The following is a 22,005-nucleotide window of genomic DNA, read 5'->3' on the forward strand; positions in this document are numbered from 1 at the left end:
GCTGGCAAGGAATTCGCCCTAAGGTCACAGAGATTGTCATTGGTACAGCAAGGGGTCTGGCTGCGCCGTCCTCTGTATCACTCTGAAGCTAAAACCAGCAAAACCCACACAGGGTTCCAAGCTCCACTGAGAGTGTGGGGTCAGGGAGAAGGCCACATTTTGGAACCAGACAGCCCTACATTCAAATTGTGGCCCTGCCATTTAGTAGCTGCATGAACCTCTTTGATATTCATTTCCTCGTGTGTCAAACAGCAAGGGCCTCAGCTACCACTATGCTGTCCCTGTCAGGCAGTTGGCAGTATTTATGGAGGGGCCAGGCACACCGCATGGCTCACCCTTTTGGGAGTAAGATGGACTCAGTCCCAGAAGGACACTTTGCTGCCCTTTCTGGTCGCATCTGAACTTACAGATGCCCTCAGCGCAGGATCTTGCTGTCTCTAGGTAAGCCCGGACGTGGGGGTGCTGCAGCCCCCAGGGCAGTGCTATGGAATGAGTCAGAAGAGATCTCTCTTGCGATCCAAAAGGACAAGACCTCTAGTGGGCTGAGTCTTGGCTGGCTGCATCACCATCCTGGGGAGGGCAGCTGGGTCTTCCCTCCGGGGCTGGCTGCCCATCAGTTCCTGGAGACAGTCCCTCAGCCTAAGGAGCTCAGAGTCCCTGGTGACTTTCCTGGCCCTGTACTTGGTTGCTGTGCACCCCTGGGCAAGGGGGCTAAGAATGCTAAACTCAGATGTGGGGCAGTGTATTTTTCTTTCACTTAGTGATATAGAAGATGAGATGAATATATTTCTATGTTTTTTCTTTGCACAATTTTGCAGGAACTCAGATTGTGGGTTATTTACAAAGAACAGTAACAGTTCCGTTTGCAGTAAGGCCTCATTGAGAAAATGGATAGCTGAAGCCCTGAGAATTCAAGAGACTTGGTGATGTTACCAAAATGCCAGGGTTTCGGCCTAGGTCCTGCTGCTGGCCACACAGAAGGCCAATCACTGAGATAAGTATTGCCCAAGAAGACGTCTTTTAATAGGATGCTGCAGCAGAGGAGATGGGAGATCAGGCTCACATCTATCTTCCTGACCAACTAAACTCAGAGGTTTATATAGTAGGGAGGAAATGTAAGCGCATGCAAGAAAACTGGAATTAGAGAGGGGTAAGGAAAAGGAGTTGGTCAACAGGAAGCAGGTGGTGGCTTAGGCAGTCATGGTGGGTGAGGGGTGTTGATCTGTTTGTCCAGATGCAATGATCTGGTAAGTTTCAATTCCTTGGGGGAGGCCTGATGTTTGGTTTCCTGAGAAAGGAACTCAGATAAGACAAATGTAACTTTCTGAAGTTTTAAAACTGGGAGGATCAGTTTCTATGTTTATTCAAAAGTAACCATAAACATTAGTTCTATGGGATAGTTGGGCCAATTTCAGTGACACTTGGGGCATTAAATGAATTCCTTTTTAATTATTATTATTTGGTAAATTATGCTTACTTGGTAAATTAGAATTGTAGCAACTACCATTTACCAAATATTGCTGTAAGTGCTTTGCTGTCTCTCATTTAATCCACAAAACAACCTTCCTACAGAGAAGTACAAGTAGCAATTGCTCTTTACTGACAAGGAAATTGATGCTCAGAGCAGCTAAGAAACTGAACCAGGACTACAGAGCTGAGAAACAGCAGAGTAGGGTTTGTTAGCCAGCTCCATCCTCCATCCATTTCAAGTCAGATAAACCCTGATAAAACTAGCTAGAATGATAATAAACATATAAAAATAAAATGAAAAGAGAAAGTGAAGATAAGAAATTGATTTACTTTTTATTTTTTATTTTTTTTGAGATGGAGTCTCGCTCTGGCTCAGGCTGGAGTGCAGTGGCACAATCTCAGCTCACTGCAACCTCTGCCTCCCGGGTTCGAGTGATTCTCCTGCCTCAACCTCCTGAGTAGCTGGAACTGCAGGCACATGCCACCACACCCGGTTAATTTTTGTGTTTTTAGTAGAAACGGGGTTTCACCATGTTGTTCAGGATTGTCTCGAACTACTGACGTCGTGATCTGCCCGCCTCAGCCTCCCAAAGTGCTGGGATTATAGGCGTGAGCCACCGCGCCTGGCCGTGAGTATCCTCAGCTTTTGAATCCACAACCCAAATACCCAAATACAGTTCAGCATCACCCTATGTCTTGGTTGGTGCTGGTATAACGAAGTACTGTGACTGGGTAGCTTCTAAACAACAGGAATTCTCACAGTTCTAGTGGCTAGAAGTCTGAGATCAGGGTGGCAGCGTGATTGGTATCTGGTGAGGGCCCTCTTTCACTGCAGACTTACCATGTCCTCATGGCGGAAAGGGGTGAGAGAAGCCTTTGGGTTCTCTTTTATAAGAGCACAAATCCCGGCTGGGCACAATGGCTCATGCCTATAATCCCAGCACTTTGGAAGGCTGAGGCAGGTGGATCATCCGAGGTCAGGAGTTGGAGACCAGCCTGGCCAACATGGTGAAACCCTGTCTCTGCTAAAAATACAAAAATTAGCCAGGTGTGGTGGCGGGCTTTAATCCCAGCTACTCAGGAGGCTGAGGCAGGAGAATCGCTTGAACCCGGGAGGCAGAGGTAGCAGTGAGCTGAGATCACGCCATTGCACTCCAGCTTGGGCGACAGAGCAAGACTCTGTCTCAAAAAAAAAAAAAAAGAAAAGAAAGAAAGAAAGAAACCAGTGAAACCCCGTCTCTACTAAAAAATACAAAAAACTAGCCGGGCGACGTAGCGGGCGCCTGTAGTCCCAGCTACTCGGGAGGCTGAGGCAGGAGAATGGCGTAAACCCGGGAGGCGGAGCTTGCAGTGAGCTGAGATCCGGCCACTGCACTCCAGCCTGGGTGACAGAGCGAGACTCCATCTCAAAAAAAAAAAAAAAAAAAAAAAAATAAGAAAGAAAGAAAGAAAAAAGAAAAGAAAAGAAAAAACAAAACAGCACTAATCTCATCCAAGAGTCACCCTCATGACTTAATTACCTCCCAAAAGCTCTTCCTCCTAATACCACCACTTTGGGGATTAGGATTTTATTTGTTTATTTATAACATGGTGAAACCCCATCTCTACCAAAAGTACAAAAATTAGCCGGGCGTGGTGGCAAGCGCCTCCCAGCTACTCGGGAGGCTGAGGCAGGAGAATCGCTTGAACCTGGGAGATGGAGGTTGCTGTGAGCGAAGATTGCACCATTGCACTACAGTCTGGGTGACAAGAGCCAGAATCTGTCTAAAAAAAAAACCTAGAAATAATAAAAGCTGTATAGGACAAAGCCATAGCTAACCTACTACAGGATGGGGAAAAGTTAAAAGCATTTCCTGTGTAAACAGTAACAAGAGGAGGATGCCCGTTCTCACCACTTTTATTCGAAATCACACAATCATGCAGGAGAAAAAAATAAAAGCCACCCACATTGGAAAAGAGGACATCAAATTATCCTTGTCTGATGAAGATGTGATCTTGGATTTAGAAACATGTAAAGGCTCCACCAGACTTGATAAATAATACTTGATATCAAGTATTATTTGATTATTATTATTATTTGATTATTATTGATATCAACTTGATAAACTTGATATCCACTAGACTTGATAAATAAATTAATACCCTCATTTGCAGGATACAAAATCACCAATAATGGTCTAATTGGGAAAGAAATTAAGAAGGCAATCCCATTTACAACAGCAACAAAATGAAAATGATATGCCACAGAAAAAATTTTACCGAGGAGGTGAAAGACTTCTACAAGGAAAACTGGAAAACACTGATGAAAATGTTTAAGAGGAGAGAAAGAAATGGACAATCATTTCATGCCCACAGAAGGAATTCATAGCATTAAAATGACCACACTGCCCAAAGCAGTCTAGAGAGTCAATACAACCCCTACCAAAATACCAACATCATCACTCACAGAACTGGAAAGTCATAAAACTCATATGAAACCAAAAAAGAGCTCAAAGAACCAAAGTCATCCTCACCAAAAACAACAAAACTAAAGGCATCCCATTTCATTGCAAATTAGAATGACAAAATTTTTGACAAGTGCGTGGTAACCAGAACAGCATGGTCCTAGCATGAAACTAGACACACAGATCAATGGGACAGATAAGAGAGCCCAGAAAGACAGCCACAGAGTCTTGGGACATGTGTCTGTCCTGCTGTACATCCATGCTGGGTGCTTTATGTACAACAGGCAGACGAGAAGTCCCTGTTGCAAGTGAGGACAAAGTGTGGGAAGGCCATGAGGGTCTGTAGTCCCAGATGGCCTTAGCCTCATCCCACAGTGCACTGTTGCACCAGAGTGCAACCTCCTTCTCGAGGTCCAGGTCTTCAACAGTGACCCGGACCCCAGCTGTAAAGCAGGTGGCAGCATCAGAGGCTCCCCTTGCCTGAGCAGCAGCAGGGGAAACTTGTGTCTACGGGGCCTAGAGGCCTGGGATGTCGGGGAGCCATTCCTAGGGGCAAGCGTCTGCCCTGGTGCTGCATCTGCCACCTTTTCACACTGGGCGAGACCCCAAGAGACAGCCTGAGGCTGGTCCTCACTCACCGTCTTTGAGGACTTGAGGGGCAGCCAACAGTGGGATGAGGCTGGCCCCCTCCTCTTTAGTGACGGGAAGCCTCCAGGGGGGTTGTAGGAGCTCAAGATGGCATTTCGTGTGGGGATGAGCTCATCCAGGAGGACTGAGATCTCTGGGTATATCCCAGACTTCTGACATCTGGGCATGGAGGTCTCTCTGCAGAGGTCCAGGCCTGGGCACGAAGGGAGAGAGGCCTCCATTGTCCCACAGGGGCCTAAATGCAGACCATGCATCCCCGGTGCTCTCAGGAACCCTTCTCTGATCATGATTGATTTGCTTTCTAGGAAACTGATTTGCTTTCTAGGCTCACCAGGGCGAGTATTAAAGGACCAGCGAGTAGGCAAGGCTAGGAGCAAAACTGCAAATTTATTTTTTGGTCAGCCAGCTTTGTGGGGGAGGAGTGAGGTTCGTCAGTCTCCGGCAGGGGAGGCCGGGGGAGTCACCCAGTGGAGCTCTCAGGCGAGGTTCCTAATGCAGTCCCGACAGGAGTGGGGGCTGAGGAAGTTCGTGCAGCGCGCCCGCGGGGAGCGGCTTTTATGTCCTGGGCCTGGGAGTGGGAGGGCAGTGGGTGGCACATAGGTGGGTCAGGGGCAGGGCGGTAGGCGTGGCTAGGCGGGTTCCGGTTTTTCTCCGTCGGAGGTCTGGTTGCGCCTGCGCAGTCGACCCGTGTCTTTCCCAGGTGCGGGAAAGTTGATGGTGAAGAACCCAGAACTGCGCCATCTTGCCTCCATTCGTCCAAACAATGATTCTCTTGGATCCTGGGGTCGTTGTCCTGCTCGGGCATCCCTGCCCCCTCTCCTTGAGGGCCCTCAACACGATCTTCTCTGGACATGAGTCTGGAACACAGCCGGGTGTTGTGGGCCCCAAAGGAGTGACTCTCTGCTCCTGGGCCCCACAGAGAGTCCTTGTGCTCAGTGCACTGGCTGAGCTGCAGGACACCCTGGAATTGGGAGCACACAGCGCTGGCTTGCTGTGGTACCTGTGCATTCAAATTGAAGGCAGGATGGCCAGCAAGGAACACAGGGCTTGCAGGATCACGGAAAACCCTTGGAGTTGTTTTGACACACCACTGATGCCAAGTGTCTGGGTACTTGTAGGATGGCCTGTCACTCCGTCCAGGGCCAGTGGAAACAGGGAGATCCCACATGCAAAGTGAACTGGGGGATGGGGTGAGCAGGCTCCAGGCAACTGAGCCCTACTGGCAGGTCCTCAGTGCCCGGGACAGGAGAGGGGTGACAGGCAGAGAGTGCCCAGGTAACCACTCCTGGGAGCAGTGGGGAACCGTGGGATGCTTCAACTCTCAAGAGCTAGGCTCTGAGCATCTGCCTTAGCTGCCAACTCAGCCAAAGGCTACATGAGCAGTTTCCCCTGTTGACGGGAAATGTATCTTTCCAACCTGAGAGAGTGGGTACGCGTGCAAAGACGGCGTGAGTCACAGATCTTTGTAGGAAGGGAGACCTTAAGGAATTGGCACAGCCAGGAACGCACACAAGGCACCTTCTGGCAACGCCTTGGTGGGGGCAGGTGGCGCACACAATAGGTACTGGAGGGAGAGGCGCGTGGGAAGAATAGGCGTGCACAATGGCTGCAGATCCTCCTGTGGATGGCTGAAGATTCCTGCTCTCCTGCTGAGGCTTGAGGCTGCTGGGCTGGAGGACTGTATGGTCCATGCATTGTAGTGTCCCCTTCTCTCCCTGGCCTGGAGCCCCAAGAGCTATCCAGACTCTGTCCAAGGCCTGGTTCTGGCCCAGCAAATAAGTCACTTCGGGGGAGCTGGATTCCCGGCCCAGCAGCTGGCACAGGAGGTGACAGCTTTGGGATTCACATCTGAGTGTCCTCCTGCCCTTCTCCTAGGAACTCTGGAGTGGAGAGTTGCTCAGAACAGAAGTGCCTGGGACACCCAGATCCTGTTGGAGTGGCAGCTGGGGTGATGGCCAGGGCAGGCTGGGAGGGACATACTTTCCATAGGACCCAGTGCTTTCATCTCTGTGCAATTGACCAAGAGAAACCAAAACCAAACTCCTCCTTTTACACAGACCTATTTGAGGGAGGCCAGGTATTCTTTGTGTATTTCAACCTAACAAGATTATGAGATAGTCGGAATGCAGAAGGAGACAGGAGGACTCAAGTGTCCTCTCTTTTGCAAAAATGTCAAACAAAGCCACTCAGTCTCTTTTTTGTTTTTTTGTTTGTTTTGAAGACTATTGTTATTTTGCAAAATATATATTATTTGAGGATCTGTGTGCTATTTTTAGATAAATTAATATACTTTTTTTCATCAGCACATGAAACATTCTTCAAAACAGATCCTTTGTTAGTTCACAAAAGCTGTCCCTATAAATTTTAAGAAATCACAATCATATCATTCCAATTATCAGACAACAGAGGAATAAAACTAGAAACGGATACCAAGGCAAACTACAGAACCTATACACATATATGAAAATTAAACCCCACCCTCCTGAATGACCACTGATTCAATGAAGAAATTAAAATGAAAATCTGAAAATGTTTTCAAACAAATGAAAATGGAAACACCATATACCAAAAGCTTTTGGATTCAGCAAAATCAGTGCTGTGAGGGAAGTTTGTAGCAGTAAATGCCTACATCCAAAAAGTAGAAAGATGACACATTAATAAACTGATGATGCATCTTAAAGATCTAGAAAAGCAAGAACAAAGCAAAACCAAAAGCAGCCCATGAAAAAAATTATTTAAAGATCAGAGGAGAACTCAATAAAACAGAGTCTCAAAAACAACACAGAAATCAGGAAAAGCAATTACTGGTTCTTAGTGAGAAAAACACACTTTGGGTATTTCCTTTTTTTTTTTTTTTTTTTGAGACAGAGTTTTGCTCTTGTTGCCCAGACTGCAGTGCAGTGGCGCGATCTCCACTCACTGCAAGCTCCGCCTCCCGGGTTCATGCCATTCTCCTGCCTCAGCCTCCCATGTAGCTGGGACTTCAAAAAATACAAAAATACAAAATTTTTGTATTTTTAGTAGAGACGGGGTTTCACCGTGTTAGCCAGGATGGTCTCGATCTCTTGACCTCGTGATCTGCCCGTCTCGGCCTCCCAAAGTGCTGGGATTACAGGTGTGAGCCACTGCGCCCGGCCAGTTCTTTTGAGGGACGCTTGCATAGGAGCCCCAAGAGGCAGGTGCAAAAACGTCCATAGAAACACCGTAATAGAAAAAAAGAAAATCCAGACTGATTCAAATGTCCATTAACAGGAGAATGAATAAATTAGTTGGAATCTTCTTATACAGTAGTGAGACTGAATCAACGACAGCTGCACAACAGACTGGATGAAGCTTACAAGTAATGTTGGGTGTAAATGGCCAGTCCCAGACCATTACATTTACCATGTGCAATAACAACAGGAACAAAGGTAACTGAAGAATCTAACAAAAACTATGCAAGACCTGTATTGAAAAATTATAAAACTTGATTGAAAGACTTTAAAAATTCTAAATAAGAGAGATAATATATAACCTGCTCTATGGATTGGAAGATTCAATATTATAAAGTTGTCAATTCTCCCCAAATTGTTCTACAGATTTAATGCAAATCAAATAAAAAATTCAGCAAGGTGTGGTGGGTGTGGGTGTGTGTGTGTGTGTGTGTAACTTGACAAGCCATACACAGAATATCTTTTTTTCTTTTGAGACAGAGTCTTGCTCTGTCGCCCAGGCTGGAGTGCAGTGGTTCAATCTTGGCTCACTGCAAGCTCCGCCTCCTAGGTTCAAGTGGTTCTCCTGCCCCTGCCTCCTGTGTAGCTGGGATTACAGGTGTGCACCACCACACCTGCCTAATTTTTGTATTTTTAGTAGATACAGGGTTTTACCATGTTGGCCAGGCTGGTCTCCAACTCCTGGCCGCAAGTAATCGGCCCACTTCAGCCTCCCAAAGTGTTGGCATTACAGGTGTGAGCCACCGAGCCCAGCCAGTACACAGAATATCATTTTTTACTTAAGCATATTGTAAAAATACAGCATACCATTTTTATTTATAACACTTACAGACAACAAAGCCAAGCCATGCTGTTTCGAGATACCACATACCTAGGAAAACATCTATAAAAAGCAAGAGAAACATACAAATCAGGCCCATCTGGAGAGAAGGGAGAGAAGCGCTGCGCTGATTCGGGGATAAATGCTGGTTGGGTAGACAGGCAGTCCTCATGCTTTTGGCTGACATAGATGTTACATACTATTTCATGTGTTATCACACACTCCCAGTAAACATATAACATAAGAGAATAATTAACCACCATCAAGCATTCTCATTTTGAGACAGGAAGATGTAGAGGAAAGACCTTGATGAGGGTGTCAGTTACAAGGATGTATACCAGTGACTGACATGACTTGGTGCAAAGCTTGGGTAAAGACCTACACTTAAGCCCCTCACCCCCACCTGCTGAGGCATAAGGGCTCGGAGGGGGTTCCATAGGGTGGGCGGGAGTGGTAAGGGCTGAGGTGCAGCCGCAGCCTGGTGCCCCCCACCCCATGTGCCCACCCTCTCCCTCCCCCATCCCATCTGCACACCCTCTCCCTCCCCCTCATGTGCACACCCTCTCCCTCCCCCCACCTCATGTGCACACCCTCTCCCTCCCCACCTCATGTGCACACCCTCTCCCTCCTGCTCATGTGCACACCCTCTCCCTCCCCCCACCTCATGTGCATACCCTCTCCCTCCCCACCTCATGTGCACACCCTCTCCTTCCCCCCACCCCATGTGCACACCCTCTCCCTCGCCCACCTCATGTGTACACCCTCTCCCTCCCCCCACCCCATGTGCACACCCTCTCCCTCCCCCCACCCCATGTGCACGCCCTCTCCCTCCCCCCACCTCATGTGCATACCCTCCTTCCCCCGCCCCATGTGCACACCCTCTCCCTACCCCCACCCCATGTGCACGCCCTCTCCCTCCCCCCACCTCATGTGCATACCCTCTCTTTCCCCCGCCCCATGTGCACACTCTCTCCCTCCCCCACCCCATGTGCACACCCTCTCCTTCCCCCCACCCCATGTGCATACCCTCTCCCTCCCCCACCTGTGTACACCCTCTCCCTCCCCCCACCCCATGTGCACACCCTCTCCCTCCCCCTACCCCATGTGCACGCCCTCTCCCTCCCCCCACCTCCTGTACATACCCTCTCCTTCCCCCACCCCATGTGCACACCCTCTCCCTCCCCCCACCTCATGAGCACACCCTCTCCCTCCCCCTGCCCCATGTGCATACCCTCTGTCCCCATCATCCTGCCCCAGCCTGTGTTTGCAGTGCTGCAGGGTGGCTGCAGCCTTCGCTTCCCACCGCTCCTCAAGGTCAGAGGGTTGGGAACCCCTGGGATGGAGCTGGGATGAGAACCCTGCCCCTCCTCAGGCATTTCCAGGCAAGGGGCCCAGAGACACAGCCAGCCCAGCCCCTGAGCCCCTCCTGTCAGGCCAGGTGGGAAAGTGAGGCACGAACACAACCCCAGACTGGAATAACAAAGCCATTATGTACTGTGTGCCTACTGAATGCCAAGCCCTATGCCCTGTTCTTTAATGTCATCTTTAATAAGATGTCTTCACTCAGTGATAGTGAACAGGTATTTATGATGTGCGGTAGCATGCTGGGCACTTTTCTGGGCCGTGAAGACTCAGGGAGGTCCCTGCTCTGGTAGAAGTCAAATCCAACAGGAGACAGAGACTAGGGCCCCACACACCAGGAAGAACTACCCAGTGCAGTGAGTGCCAGCAGGAAGCCACAGGAGCAGGGAAGGCCCTCCTGGGAGGGTGGGTGGCTGCAACCTGAGGCTGAGCAGGGGAAGCTGGCCTCAGGACAGGATGTGCACAGGTATGGAGCAGGAAGTTCCTGGAATGATGGGCAAGAGGGAGCAGGTCACTGGGGGCAGGTCTAAATACTGGGGGCTGCATTGGGATAGCAGAGGCCTCGAGCAGGCCTGCTCAGCATGCAGACTCCCCTCCCTGGCCCCTTCCCTAGGATAACAGTGGAGGTCCATCCCCAAGTGGTGGTGAGGACAACCCTGACACAGAGACCCCAGCCCACCTGGCAGGGGAAGGGGAGGCCCCAAGGGCCCCTGCATGTGGGGGCCTGTCCCACCAGGCAGCCCTCCCATGGTGCCCAGCAGCAGCCCTGCTTGCGGACCCTCTTTTGTCCCCATTGTTAAAAAAAAAAAAATTCAATGAAAAATGACACTAGCTGGGCATGGCGGTGGGTGCCTATAATCCCAGCTACTTGGGAGGCTGAGGCAGGAGGATTGCTTGAACCAGGGAGTTGGAGACTGCAGTGAGCCAAGATGGTGCCACTGCACTCTAGCCTGGGCGACAAAGCGAGACTCCATCTCAAGAAAAAAAAAAAAAAGAAGACACTTGCTAAAGCTCTGTAGGGAAGACTATTCAGGACCATCTCACTAGGTATAAGGGACCATGGAGATGAGATTCTGCTCGTCTGGCTCAGCCTCAAAGACCACAAGGGCAAGTGGGATCTGACAGTCCAGGAGCAGGGTGGGGGCAGTGCATGGACAGTGACTAGGAGGAACCGTCAGCCACCAGGGATTCTGGCTAAACTCACCTAACAGGATTCTTGCTGAAGGCCGGCCAGGATGGTCAGACCACACCTGCGGGACAGAGGGGGAATCCGATCAGATGTCAAGGATGAGGGCTTCTGGCTAAACTGACTTTGCAGGATTCTTGCTAAAACTGGAGTTTATAAGGAAGTGCTCAGATGTGCCTAGGAGAAGGCTCAGGAGCCTAAATAAAGTTTGACCAAGCAGAGAATCTTGTCATCAGCTGTGGTGAGAGTGAGGCCCAGAGTGGGTCAGGGCTTTCCTGCCCAGGTTGTGCAATTGGGAGGGGTCTGTCAGGAGCCCCAAGTTCTCCCACTGGGGGCTGAGTCTGGGCCCTCAGGGCACATACAGGTAGATACCGGCAGGCCCAACACCCCATGCAGGGCACACTGGGATGCTGGGGCCTGCGGCACAGACTGGTCAGACCCACCCCAGGCCAGACATTCTTTGCAAGAAGAGCTGAGGCTGCTGATGCCAGGAACAGACAAACAAGGTCATTACCAGGTCATAAGCTCATTACCCATATCAGGCAAGGCCATGGCTGGGTAATGAGTTGGCCTCCTGCAGAGCCACCTGCCCTGGGACAGTTCCCAGTGCCACAGGAGGCCGGGGCACAGTTCCAGGGTCCAGTGGGCAAGGCACAGGTATTCAGGGACAAGGTGTGCCTGAGTCCCCACAGGAAGCCCCAGACCCTGCAGTAAGACCTGGAGCAAGTCATTCTCCTCTCTGAGCTCTCAAAGAAGAGGTCAGCTCAGGGGTCTGGGAGGCAAGGTCTCCTAGAATAGACTAAGCCGGCCGCTACCATGGTCACACACTCCTCCCAGCCAGCCGCTGGTCCTGACAGATGAGGAAACTGAGGCTAGGTGTTTTCATGAGGCCTCTGAACCCAGAACCCAGTACCCAGTGTCCTGAGCAAAGCCCAAGCCAGACCTGCCAGCTTACGTGTACCGAGGCCCCACTACACAGCCTGCACTCCTGGGGCCTAAAAGGACCATCACTTTCCCTTCTAAGAGCCTGGATGCAGGGGCTGGGCCCCAGCCAGGCCAACCTCCCTCCTCCTCCAAAGGCCCAGCAGCAGCTGCTCCCAGAGCAAGCAGCACAGTCACAGCAAAGGATGGACAAGTGTCCTGTGCTCTGTGGTCTGAGCAGAGGGCCAGGGGCCGTGACCCACCTGGCCCCTCCAGGACCAGCTCCAAGATGAGCCTTCCTGTCCCGACAAGTGTGTCCAGGACCTCAGGGCAGATCAGCTGTACCTGCTGGCTGCTCCTGTTCCCTGCCCTTCCTGGGGCTCCCCACTACCTTTGGGAGATAGCTCCAAGACCCTGCTGCCTCCCTAGCTTACCCTCAGGCCCCTGCTGGGTGTGCCCCCTCCCCACACAGACCCCTGAGCCAGCTTCAAGGACTCTGCCTGCATCTCTACCTCCACTCTGATGACGGTGAAGCCACAGTCACACCCTCTGCCTCCACCCCGGCCCTGCCGGGTCCCTGTTGCAGCCCTCAGAGGCCTCCACAGCCCCCTCCCACACATAGAGCTTGCCTGGCCCTGCCGTCTGAGCGCTCCCCTGGCTCCCAGCTGCCCTCGGGCTCTGGGACATAAAACCTCCAGCCAAGGTGGCTGCCAAGTTTTACTTAATAGCCATAGAGCACAAAAGTGATGACAATTAAGTCACACGGAGAGACTGCCCCATCAAGACCCCTGGCCCAGCTAAGCAGAGGAGCCCTGGGGTTTCCTCTGAGCACCCCCCCCCCCCCACCATGTGAATGCATTACTAAGGGGCAAGGTGGCTAGTCACCCACCCAGCTTGCATGCCTGAATGCACAGAGCTACAGCCTGGGCCCAGGGACAACCTCGTGGGTTCCCACAGGCACAAGCAGCCTCTTCATCCCCACCGTTCCTGGCCCCTGGCCCAGGGCACACTGAAGGGAACAGGATTGGAAGGAGCAGGCCCGGCGCTGGAGCCGCAGTCAGCTCCTCTGTGCCAGGGGCAGCTGTGGCTGGCTGAATTTGAGGAACTTCCCAGAGGAACTGGAGAGCAGACCTGTGTGCGTGTCCGGCTCTGCCGCTCTGCCATGCTCCCTGAGGGACACACTGCTTTGGCCAGCCCCCACCCCATCTCCTCTCCGCCAGTCCCCGGTTTCCACCCCAGCCCTGCTACCAATGAAGCTCAAGTCAGGGTCCCCACAACCTGCTTCACAGCCACCACTGCACTTGAGCTCAGGGGCTCAGGGTCTTGCTGACATGCCTGCATGTCCACCCCTCACCGACACCTCTGCAGTCCTCCTCAGGGCCCAACAGGGTCCCCAGGACCCCGCTCCCATTCTGCCCTTGCTCCTGCCAACCTATCTTCTCTATGCCCATGACTTTGGGACCCCCTGTCACAAGTTCCAGCCCCCACATCTGGAGCCCCCACCCTCCACATCTGGAGCCCCTGCCCCCACATCTGGAGCCCCTGCAGGAACAAGGCCTGATCTGGACTCATTGCAAAGGCTCAGCTTCTCTTTCAGCCCATCCATAAACCTCCAGGCAGAGATCACAAAACTAACAGCTCTTTCTGCAAATCTGGACTCTCTCCTGCACCTTCTCCACCATCTAGGCCTCCCTGTCATCCCTTCTGGGGACCTCAGAGATCTCTTCATTTCACAGGTGAAGACTTGGCTCACAGAGGGCAGAGCCCCTGGGTCTCCAGCAGGGCTGGGGAAAGAACCCAGGGCTCTTTTGCTGGCAGTGTTTTAATGACGCGGGGGAGGGAGAGAATGGCTAATGAGGCTCTAGGGATCAGTAGAGCCAGCTGCTGGAGGTCCCAGGACACAGGTGACTCAGCAGGAATGGGGGAGTCTGAGGGGTTGACGGAATACCCAATTCTCACCTCCTCCTGTACCTTCCAGAGAGACGGGCTGCAGCGAGTGACTGCGTGAATGAACATGGCTAGAGGGACCCAGCTTCTCAGCAGCTGCTTGAGGACAGCATTAGCGATTCCCTCAATCCCCCCACCCACACACACACACGTGCACTGACCTGCAGGGGCCAGACTCTGGTGGACTCGGGGACACATTCTCCAGGGACTGTCTTGCTATGTCCCTTCCCAGATCAGCCTGGATTCGTGCCAGGCCAGCCTCCACAATTTGCTGAGGGAGGCCCCAGGGTCCAGGGCACCCAGAGCACTGACTAGCCCCTGGGGGTACAGGGAGAACAACATGCTGTGTGGGGGATACTACCCTCTGCCCATACCTAGGGCCCTGTGGTGGCCACAGGCAGCACTGCTTATGCAAAGGCACTGGGGTGAGAAGGAATGGGTGCAGTGGCGAGGGTTCCGCAGAGGGTGGAAGGGCTGCAGGGGAAGGCAGGTCAGCAGGGATGCCATGAGAGCCTTAGATGCCAGGCTGCAGAGGCGGACCGGCTGGCCAGCTCCTCTCCCCCAGCCTCCTACTGTAAAAAGGGAGAGGATCCCAGCCCCACTAATTCATCCACTTACTCCATGGCAAGACAGCCACTGACAGCTGTGTCCCGGGACCCACCCAGGTCTGGCCTCTGTGCAGGCTAGCACTCAGCATGCTTAGTGCCACACTCAGCCCAGGAGAGATGACCCAGCCCTGGGCTCAGAGACCCCACTGTGGGAGGAAGGAAAAGAGTCATTTAAATAGAACTGTGAAGGGTGCTGTGGAGGAGGGGCTCGAGGTCCCCGGTGTGGGGTGGGGTGGTCAAGGAACTTTTCCCTGCCCTAGTAGGAAAAGTGAGAGCCACCAGGAAAATGGTGGGGAGGGGGGTGGGCAGAGGAGAGGAACTATGCAAAGACCCAGAAGGATGAAGAAGACTGTTGGATTAGAGGAGGTTAAAGGCACAGACAGGCTTGGACACGGTGGCTCACGCCTGTAATCCCAGCACTTTGGGAGGCCAAGACAGGAGGATCACTTGAGGCCAGAAGTTCAAGACCAACCTGGGAAACACAGTAAGACCCTATCTCTACAATAATAATAATTATTATTATTATTATAATTATAATTTTAAATTAGCCGGACGTGCTGGTGCACACTTGTAGTCCCATCTACTCAGGAGACTGAGGTGGGAGCATCACTTGAGCCCAGGAGGTGGAGGCTGCAGTGAGCTATGATTGATTGATTGCACCACTGCACCCCAGCCTGGGCAACACAGCAAAATCTTGTTTATAAAAACAAAACAAAACAAAACAAAAAAAAAACCCAGCTTGAGATGGCCAGGGATTTCCAGAGGCCCTAGGCGGGCCGCCTTGGAGAGTAAGGGAGACCCTGAAGAGCTCGCATGGAAGGGTCAGCAGCTTGGGACTGGAGATGCCACCTGGATGCATTCTTCCAGCTGTGTGGACTGGGGGACAGGGTATAGAGATAATGGCCTGGACTACATGGAAGGAGGTCGCCCTGAGCCACTGAAAAGGGCTGTGGGGTCCATGACCACTCCTGGTCTTCCCTTGACTATGATGGAGAACTGTCTCCAGAGCTTCCAGTGGAAAATGTGAGCTCAGTTCCTGATTTGTGTGTAGCGGGTGGTGCTTGGGCTTTGGCTGGCGATGCTCCATGTCACCTCTGCCCAGAAACTGGGCCATGCCCTTGGTGAGAACCTGCCCACAACGCCGTCGTTCCGGCAGGGTCCCCTGGGAACCCGGCTGCCCAGGACCCTGCCCTGCCGGGGTTCACCGCGCCCCAGGCCGGATCCCCCAGGGCTTTGGTCGTTCCCACAGCCATCCCGAGGGTCCCCTCCACGGTGCGTCGCCTGGGCCCCAGCGGTCGCCAGGCTGCAGCCTGGGGCTTCCGGCCATCCCGGGCGCTGGCGGCGGTGGAGGCAGCAGTGCGGATGGCGGAGCCTGGGGCCCAGGCGCATAGTGCCTACGGAGCCAGCGAGGTGCTGCGGCGCCGCGCGGGCCGCCGGCGGGACCCGGGGCTACAATCCAATGGGCCCGGCCGGGAAGACGCCCGAGCCCCGGGCCGGCTGGCTCGCCTGCGCGGCCAGCTCCGGGCCCAGGCAGCTTCGCGGTCCGAGGTGCCGCGGCTGCTGAAGCTGGCGGAGCGTGCGAGGGTCGGGGCGGCGGGCGTGGGCGAGAGGACCGGCGCGCACAGCCGCGACTCAGTGTGCTCGGTGTGCGGGGAGCCGCGCGGCGGGGCCACCTACCCGGCGGGGGTCCTGGAGGTGAGCGAGCGGCGGCTGCAGGAGGGCTTGGCGACAGTGCGCGCGGAGCTGGGCGCCGGGATTGAGGCACTGCGCGCGGAGCTTCGAGCGGAGCTGGACGTCCTGCGCGCGCTGCTGCCGCCGCCGCCGCTGTCGTCCCCGCCTGCCCGCCGCGAGCCCCGCGCGGTCCTCCGCGCCGCGCCCCGTGACCCGACCCTGCTGCGGACGCTCGGCGCCGTGAGCGCCCTGGTCGCCGCCTCCAGGACCGCAGACGACGCACCGGACGGCCCAGCAGACGGCGGAGCGCACCGAACCCCGGCCCGGAAAAACCACAAGAAGATGCCGGTGCCTCCTGGGGCCCCGCAAGGTGGCGGGGACTGAGGACGGCCGCACAAGGGCGGCCTAGGCGAGGTGCGGAAGGCGTCGCGCTGGCTACTCTGGTACCCCCAGGACGGGGCAAGTGAACAGATCGGTCCCCCTCGTGGAGCGTGGCTCTGAGCCAGAAGGATGCCCGGGTGCCGCCAGCTAGGGCTCTGGTACTGGAGGGAGGGGGTGGGCGCGGGACGGGCGGAGGGTGGGCCATGTGCGTCTGGGGAGTGCGGATGGCAGCCTGCGTCCTTGCCAGAGACTGAGTCCCGTTAGAGAACGGGGTGGAGCCCCTTTGGACCTTAGAGCTGGGCCTTTGGGCCTTGGGTCTGGGTCAGGGCTGGGTCAGCCTCCAGGGAACAGCTGAGACTCCCCTTCCTTGGGGGTGACTGCAGGTTCTGTTTCTTCCAAGGTCTCAGGAGGAGGCAGGGTCTCCACGCACTGGAATAGTGTCACCCACACACAAGGGCACAGAACCCAGGGACACAGGACGGCTGAGACACACAGCTGGTGATGTCCCTCAGGACGGTGTCAACCAGTATGTAATCACATTCCACAGGGCACCAACTGGACAGCGGCCTCCGATCAGCCTCACTCTGACTGCGACCTCTCTCACTGGACAGCATCACCTGGACACAGAGCCTCATCCAGTCCGTGTCCTGGGGACCCAGCTTTACTTTGGGCGGTGACACCAAGAATACTCACCCCTTAGCCAGACCACAGGCAGCCACCTGGACACGAACATCTCTCCAGAGTCACCCTCCATGCAGACTCCACAGCAGAACTCTTAGGGAGGCACCGGGGCATGGCTTGGCAACACCAGGCAGCCCTCTGTGGTGCCCAGCACCCACTCGGCCAGGGCAGCCTGCAGCGGAGCCTGGAGCCAGCAGCTTCTCATCTCTTGGCCTCGGGAAATGTAGCTGGAGTCATCATTTAGCAGAGCACAGTGTCCCTGGGTTAGTCACCCAGCTTATTTTTTAAATAAAATAATGTAATCTTGGCCTAACAGTGGAATTTCTGACTGCTAGATTTTCTCCTTCCATCTGACCAGGGGAGTCAGACACAATGTGTAGGATAAGGGTGGGGGCCCTTCCCCCTCTGAGAGGAACCTGGAGAGTCCCGGGTTCTGGTGAGGTAGGAGAGGGTCACTCAGAGGGTTCCCACGGAACAGACAGGCACACTGAGGCCTCAGTGGGATTAGGGCAGGAAATGCTCCTCTTGCAGTGGGGGACTGCGCCAGGTCACACACACCCCCGCCCCAACTACACCACATTAGGCTAAGTTCATTCTGTGCATTGTTTTCTTCATTGTTTATTTCACATGGAGGGTCACCCACGGTTGACAGAACCACAAGCTGAGCCCATCAGAGCCCAGTGCACACCTGCTAGGGTGGGGGAAGAGCAGGGGGCTGTTGCTGGGACCGAGGCTCTGGAGGAGGCCAATACCGCGTGCCCCTTAAGAGGCTGCTGTGTTGGCCGGGCGCGGTGGCTCAAGCCTGTAATCCCAGCACTTTGGGAGGCCGAGGCGGGCGGATCACGAGGTCAGGAGATTGAGACCATCCTGGCTAACATGGTGAAACCCCGTCTCTACTAAAAAATACAAAAAACTAGCCGGGCGAGGTGGCGGGCGCCTGTAGTCCCAGCTACTCGGGAGGCTGAGGCAGGAGAATGGCGTGAACCCGGGAGGCGGAGCTTGCAGTGAGCTGAGATCCGGCCACTGCACTCCAGCCCGGGCCACAGAGCGAGACTCCGTCTCAAAAAAAAAAAAAAGAGGCTGCTGTGGGCGGAAGTTATACGTGAGCGGTATGGGGCGAGACACCCAGCTGCCCCCACCTTGCTCTCTCTCACCTCCGTGGGAGCACTCCGGCCACCCCACCTCATGCCCGAGTCTACCTCCATAGCCTGGCTCTGCCTGTCCTGGTCGTGCTCCCAGTCTGCTCAGCTCCAGCCCCCGCTCAGTTGAAGTGCAGCTGCAGTGTGCGGTAGGCAGGCAACAGCAGCCCAGCTCCCCCGAGTCTCCAGGTGGTTCTGAGGATCAGCGTCCATTCAGAGTAGCAATGACGGGGAGGAGGCACATGACACCCTTTCTACTTCACCACCTGCCCACCTTGTGCCATTAGGACACAGGGTATGAGCAGAGGCCCTTCCTCAGGCCAGGCTGTTTTCCAGTGGGGCCCCATTGCCTCCACTGAATGGGACCCATGGTGTCCAGGGCTCCTGCTGGTCAGCAGAGCAGAGCTCCAGACGGCAGGGGAAACCCTCCCCACCTACACCCAGCATGGCAAGGAAGAGGGCAGAGGGCAGCCCTCCTGGGGTGGAGCTGAGTCCAGCTGTGTGTGGTCAGGGATCCTGGCCCTGCCAGAGACCCTGACTGCTGGTCCTCAGGGGCCACGGCTGGCTGTGGTTTGTAGGGTGGGGCCTGGCGCCTACACAGAGGGCGCATCTGGACTGCTATGTGAGGATGCTCCTTCCCTGTGGAACTAGCCCCTGTGGAGGGTTTTTGGCCCTGTAGGGTGTCTCAGCTCCCATGTGTAGGGAGTCCTGGTCCCTGTGTACACGCAGGAGCTCTCATGCCCTGTGTGGAGCTCCTGCCCCTGCCTAGGAGGGATCCTGACCGCAGGGTGCTGACCTGTGTGGCTCCAGGGTCCAAGGTCCTCGAGGTGCTGAGTCATAGCCTTGGAAGATGAAGGTCTACTACGGTAGAGTTCCGCTGGACCCTGTGAAGCTCAGTGTCGATGGGGGACTGGCCTGGGCCCCCACAGGCTGGGGCCAGCTTCTTCCAGTGGGTGGGGCCTGTGAGAACAAGGACTGGGGTCTTTGGGGTGGGGGAGTCAGGGAGGCAGCCTGGGGGTGCAGCAGAGGGTGGCCCCCATACACCCAGAGGATAGCCCAGCCTCAGGAAACCCAGCTCCCTGCTTCCCCCACACCTGAACAGGTCACAGCGCCCCCCTTCTCTTGTACCCTGCATCTGACCTAGCCATCTAGTCTCCAGGTTGACTGCCCCATGGTGAGATGAAGGCGGAAGGGTCTCCGTCACACAGCTGCACACCCACACTGGGACCTCTATCACCTGCACACGCTTGGGCTGGCCACAGTGGCACACCAGCCTTGACTGACTCAGGACCGACGGTCACAGCAGGCCCAGACTCACACACAGGGGGACAGTCACAAACTTGCACTGATGCCCAGTCACTGGGGCAGAGGACTACAGACAGAAACCTGCAAAGACCACAGAGTACAGGGTGCAGACTGTCTCTTGGCCACTCTTGCACCACAGGCACATGCTCTGGTGGTCCCAGGACACAGACTGATCTCACACAGCCTCACATGACACTCTGTCCTCACCACATGTGGGGTCCTGGGAGTCGTATCAGCAGGCGCCTATGGAGACAGTGGGCAGCAGTCTGAGCTGAGAGGCCAGTCATCTGGGCCCTCTCTAAGCCCCACGCCATCAGCTGGAGTCCAAGAATGAAGTAGGCCAGGGGCTTAGGCCAGGGGAGGCCAGTGAAGAACCCTCTCTCCTGTCACCCCTACCCCAGTATTTTCTGCCCCCAGTCCCTCCCCACCCCCAGTGGCAAGACCTAAGGGGTGGTGGAGCATGGCAAGAGAGGATAGATTGGAGACCAGACAGGCAGAGTCCTAGTGCCCACTCTCAGAGTCTGCGCCATACCAGCTGCACCACAAGGAAGGCGAGCACGATGCCAGGGGCGCGTGTGGCTCAGTGGCAGCCGCAGCTAGGAAAGACTAGAAAGTGGCCAGGCTGCTGGCCTGGCTGCTACGTATGTATTCATTAGCTAGGTGGGCTCGGGGCATGGCTATTGAGGAGAGGGTGGGAGGAGGCAGTCCCCAGGCAGAGCCACCAAGAAGACAGCAAGCTCTCCAAACTCACCCAGGTACGCTCTGGTCCCAGGGCTGCACTGAGTGCCAGCAACAATCGCTGAGGTTAATCCTGCAGGGGAGGGGTGACCTATTATTATCCCCACTTACAGTCCAGGAAACAGAGACTGGGGACCAGAATGACACGTCAAAGCCACCAGCAAGAAAGGTCAAATAGTGAGGGCACCTTGGACCCCAGCACCCATGACTTTCGGGGCAAGGATAGGAGGAAGGTGTAGGATCTCTTGCCCCACTATGGGCCTGGAACTGCCACCCCATCCCAAGACCACAGCCTGCCTCCTTCCCCGGGTCCATGCCCCCCCTTGGATCCAGGCCAAGACGGAGCCCTGCAGGAGGTCAGAGGAGGGGACTTCTTTGCACCCCACGCCTCTTTCCAATTGCCAGAGGGCAGGGCCCTACCCACACTGGGGATGGGAAGATGGTCCTTACCCAGAGGCAGGGCTCGGGGCTCTGTCCAGAGTGCTGACAGCGACCTGTGTGCCCAGGACTCAACACCAGCACTCCACTCCTGCCCCAGAAGATGGGATAAAAAATGAGGGGCCGGCCGGGCGTGGTGACTCAAGCCTGTAATCCCAGCACTTTGGGAGGCCGAGACGGGCAAATCACGAGGTCAGGAGATCGAGACCATCCTGGCTAACACGGTGAAACCCCGTCTCTACTAAAAAAATACAAAACACTAGCCGGGCGAGGTGATGGGCGCCTGTAGTCCCAGCTACTCGGGAGGCTGAGGCAGGAGAATGGCATAAACCCGGGAGGCGGAGCTTGCAGTGAGCTGAGATCCGGCCACTGCACTCCAGCCTGGGTGACAGAGCGAGACTTTGTCTCAAAAAAAAAAAAAAAAACAAAAAAAAAACAAACGGGGGCCGCATCCTTGAGGCTCCCATCCCTGCCAAGGGACTTACCAGCTCCTTTCCTAACCCTGATCCCTCTCGTGTCCGGCCACCAGACTTCCCCCAAGTATACACACCTGGAATGCCCCCACAGCAGGGCATGCAATCACACTTCCTGGGCCCCCTACCCTCTGAGACCCAGAGATGGCACCACTGAACATGTGTGAAGAGGCTGCAGAGGACCTAGGCTACTTTGTAATACTAGGTGGCTTGGACTGGAGGGAGGGGCTATTTCCAGCCACCTGGATGATGAGGGGAGCTTAGAGCAGATGGGGCTGACGGCCAGGTTCCAAGCCCTGCCCAGACACCCTGTCCCATGCTGGCTCCCAGATGGTGTCAAGCAGCCTCTATGTGGATCCTGTGCAAGTCAGCAACACCTGCCAAGGCAGCAGCCAATGCCCCGAGTGAGGCTGGGTGCTGCAGGATAGCTGTAGGCAGCTCAGGGCTGCTGCTCTCCCTGCACACCCTACCTGGGGGCTCCAGGCTCAGCTCTGCCTGGTCCTCGGGGGGTTTGCTGGACGCCTGCAAGGGCTGCAAACCCTAGGAGCATTCTGCTGAAAG

General features: G+C 54.9%; 1 protein-coding gene and 1 long non-coding RNA gene across 2 annotated transcripts; both read right to left on the reverse strand.

The window, feature by feature from the left end:
• Window positions 1–36: 36 nt before the first annotated feature.
• On the reverse strand, window positions 37–6,253 carry LOC104656683 (putative POM121-like protein 1). Its single transcript, XM_030914512.1, is given in 7 exon segments — window positions 37–126; window positions 4,137–4,351; window positions 4,354–4,668; window positions 4,671–4,707; window positions 4,710–4,883; window positions 5,296–5,523; window positions 6,128–6,253. Coding segments are annotated over 7 exon segments (1,185 nt in total).
• Window positions 6,254–9,839: 3,586 nt separating this feature from the next.
• LOC115892950 lies at window positions 9,840–18,213 on the reverse strand. Its single transcript, XR_004052908.1, has 3 exons — window positions 17,364–18,213; window positions 11,161–11,206; window positions 9,840–10,440 (listed from the first exon to the last, which is right to left on the reverse strand). It is a non-coding gene; the product is annotated as an uncharacterized LOC115892950 (long non-coding RNA).
• Window positions 18,214–22,005: the final 3,792 nt, after the last annotated feature.

This window comes from Rhinopithecus roxellana, chromosome 13 (genome assembly GCF_007565055.1).
Source record: "Rhinopithecus roxellana isolate Shanxi Qingling chromosome 13, ASM756505v1, whole genome shotgun sequence".
Lineage (NCBI taxonomy): Eukaryota > Metazoa > Chordata > Mammalia > Primates > Cercopithecidae > Rhinopithecus > Rhinopithecus roxellana.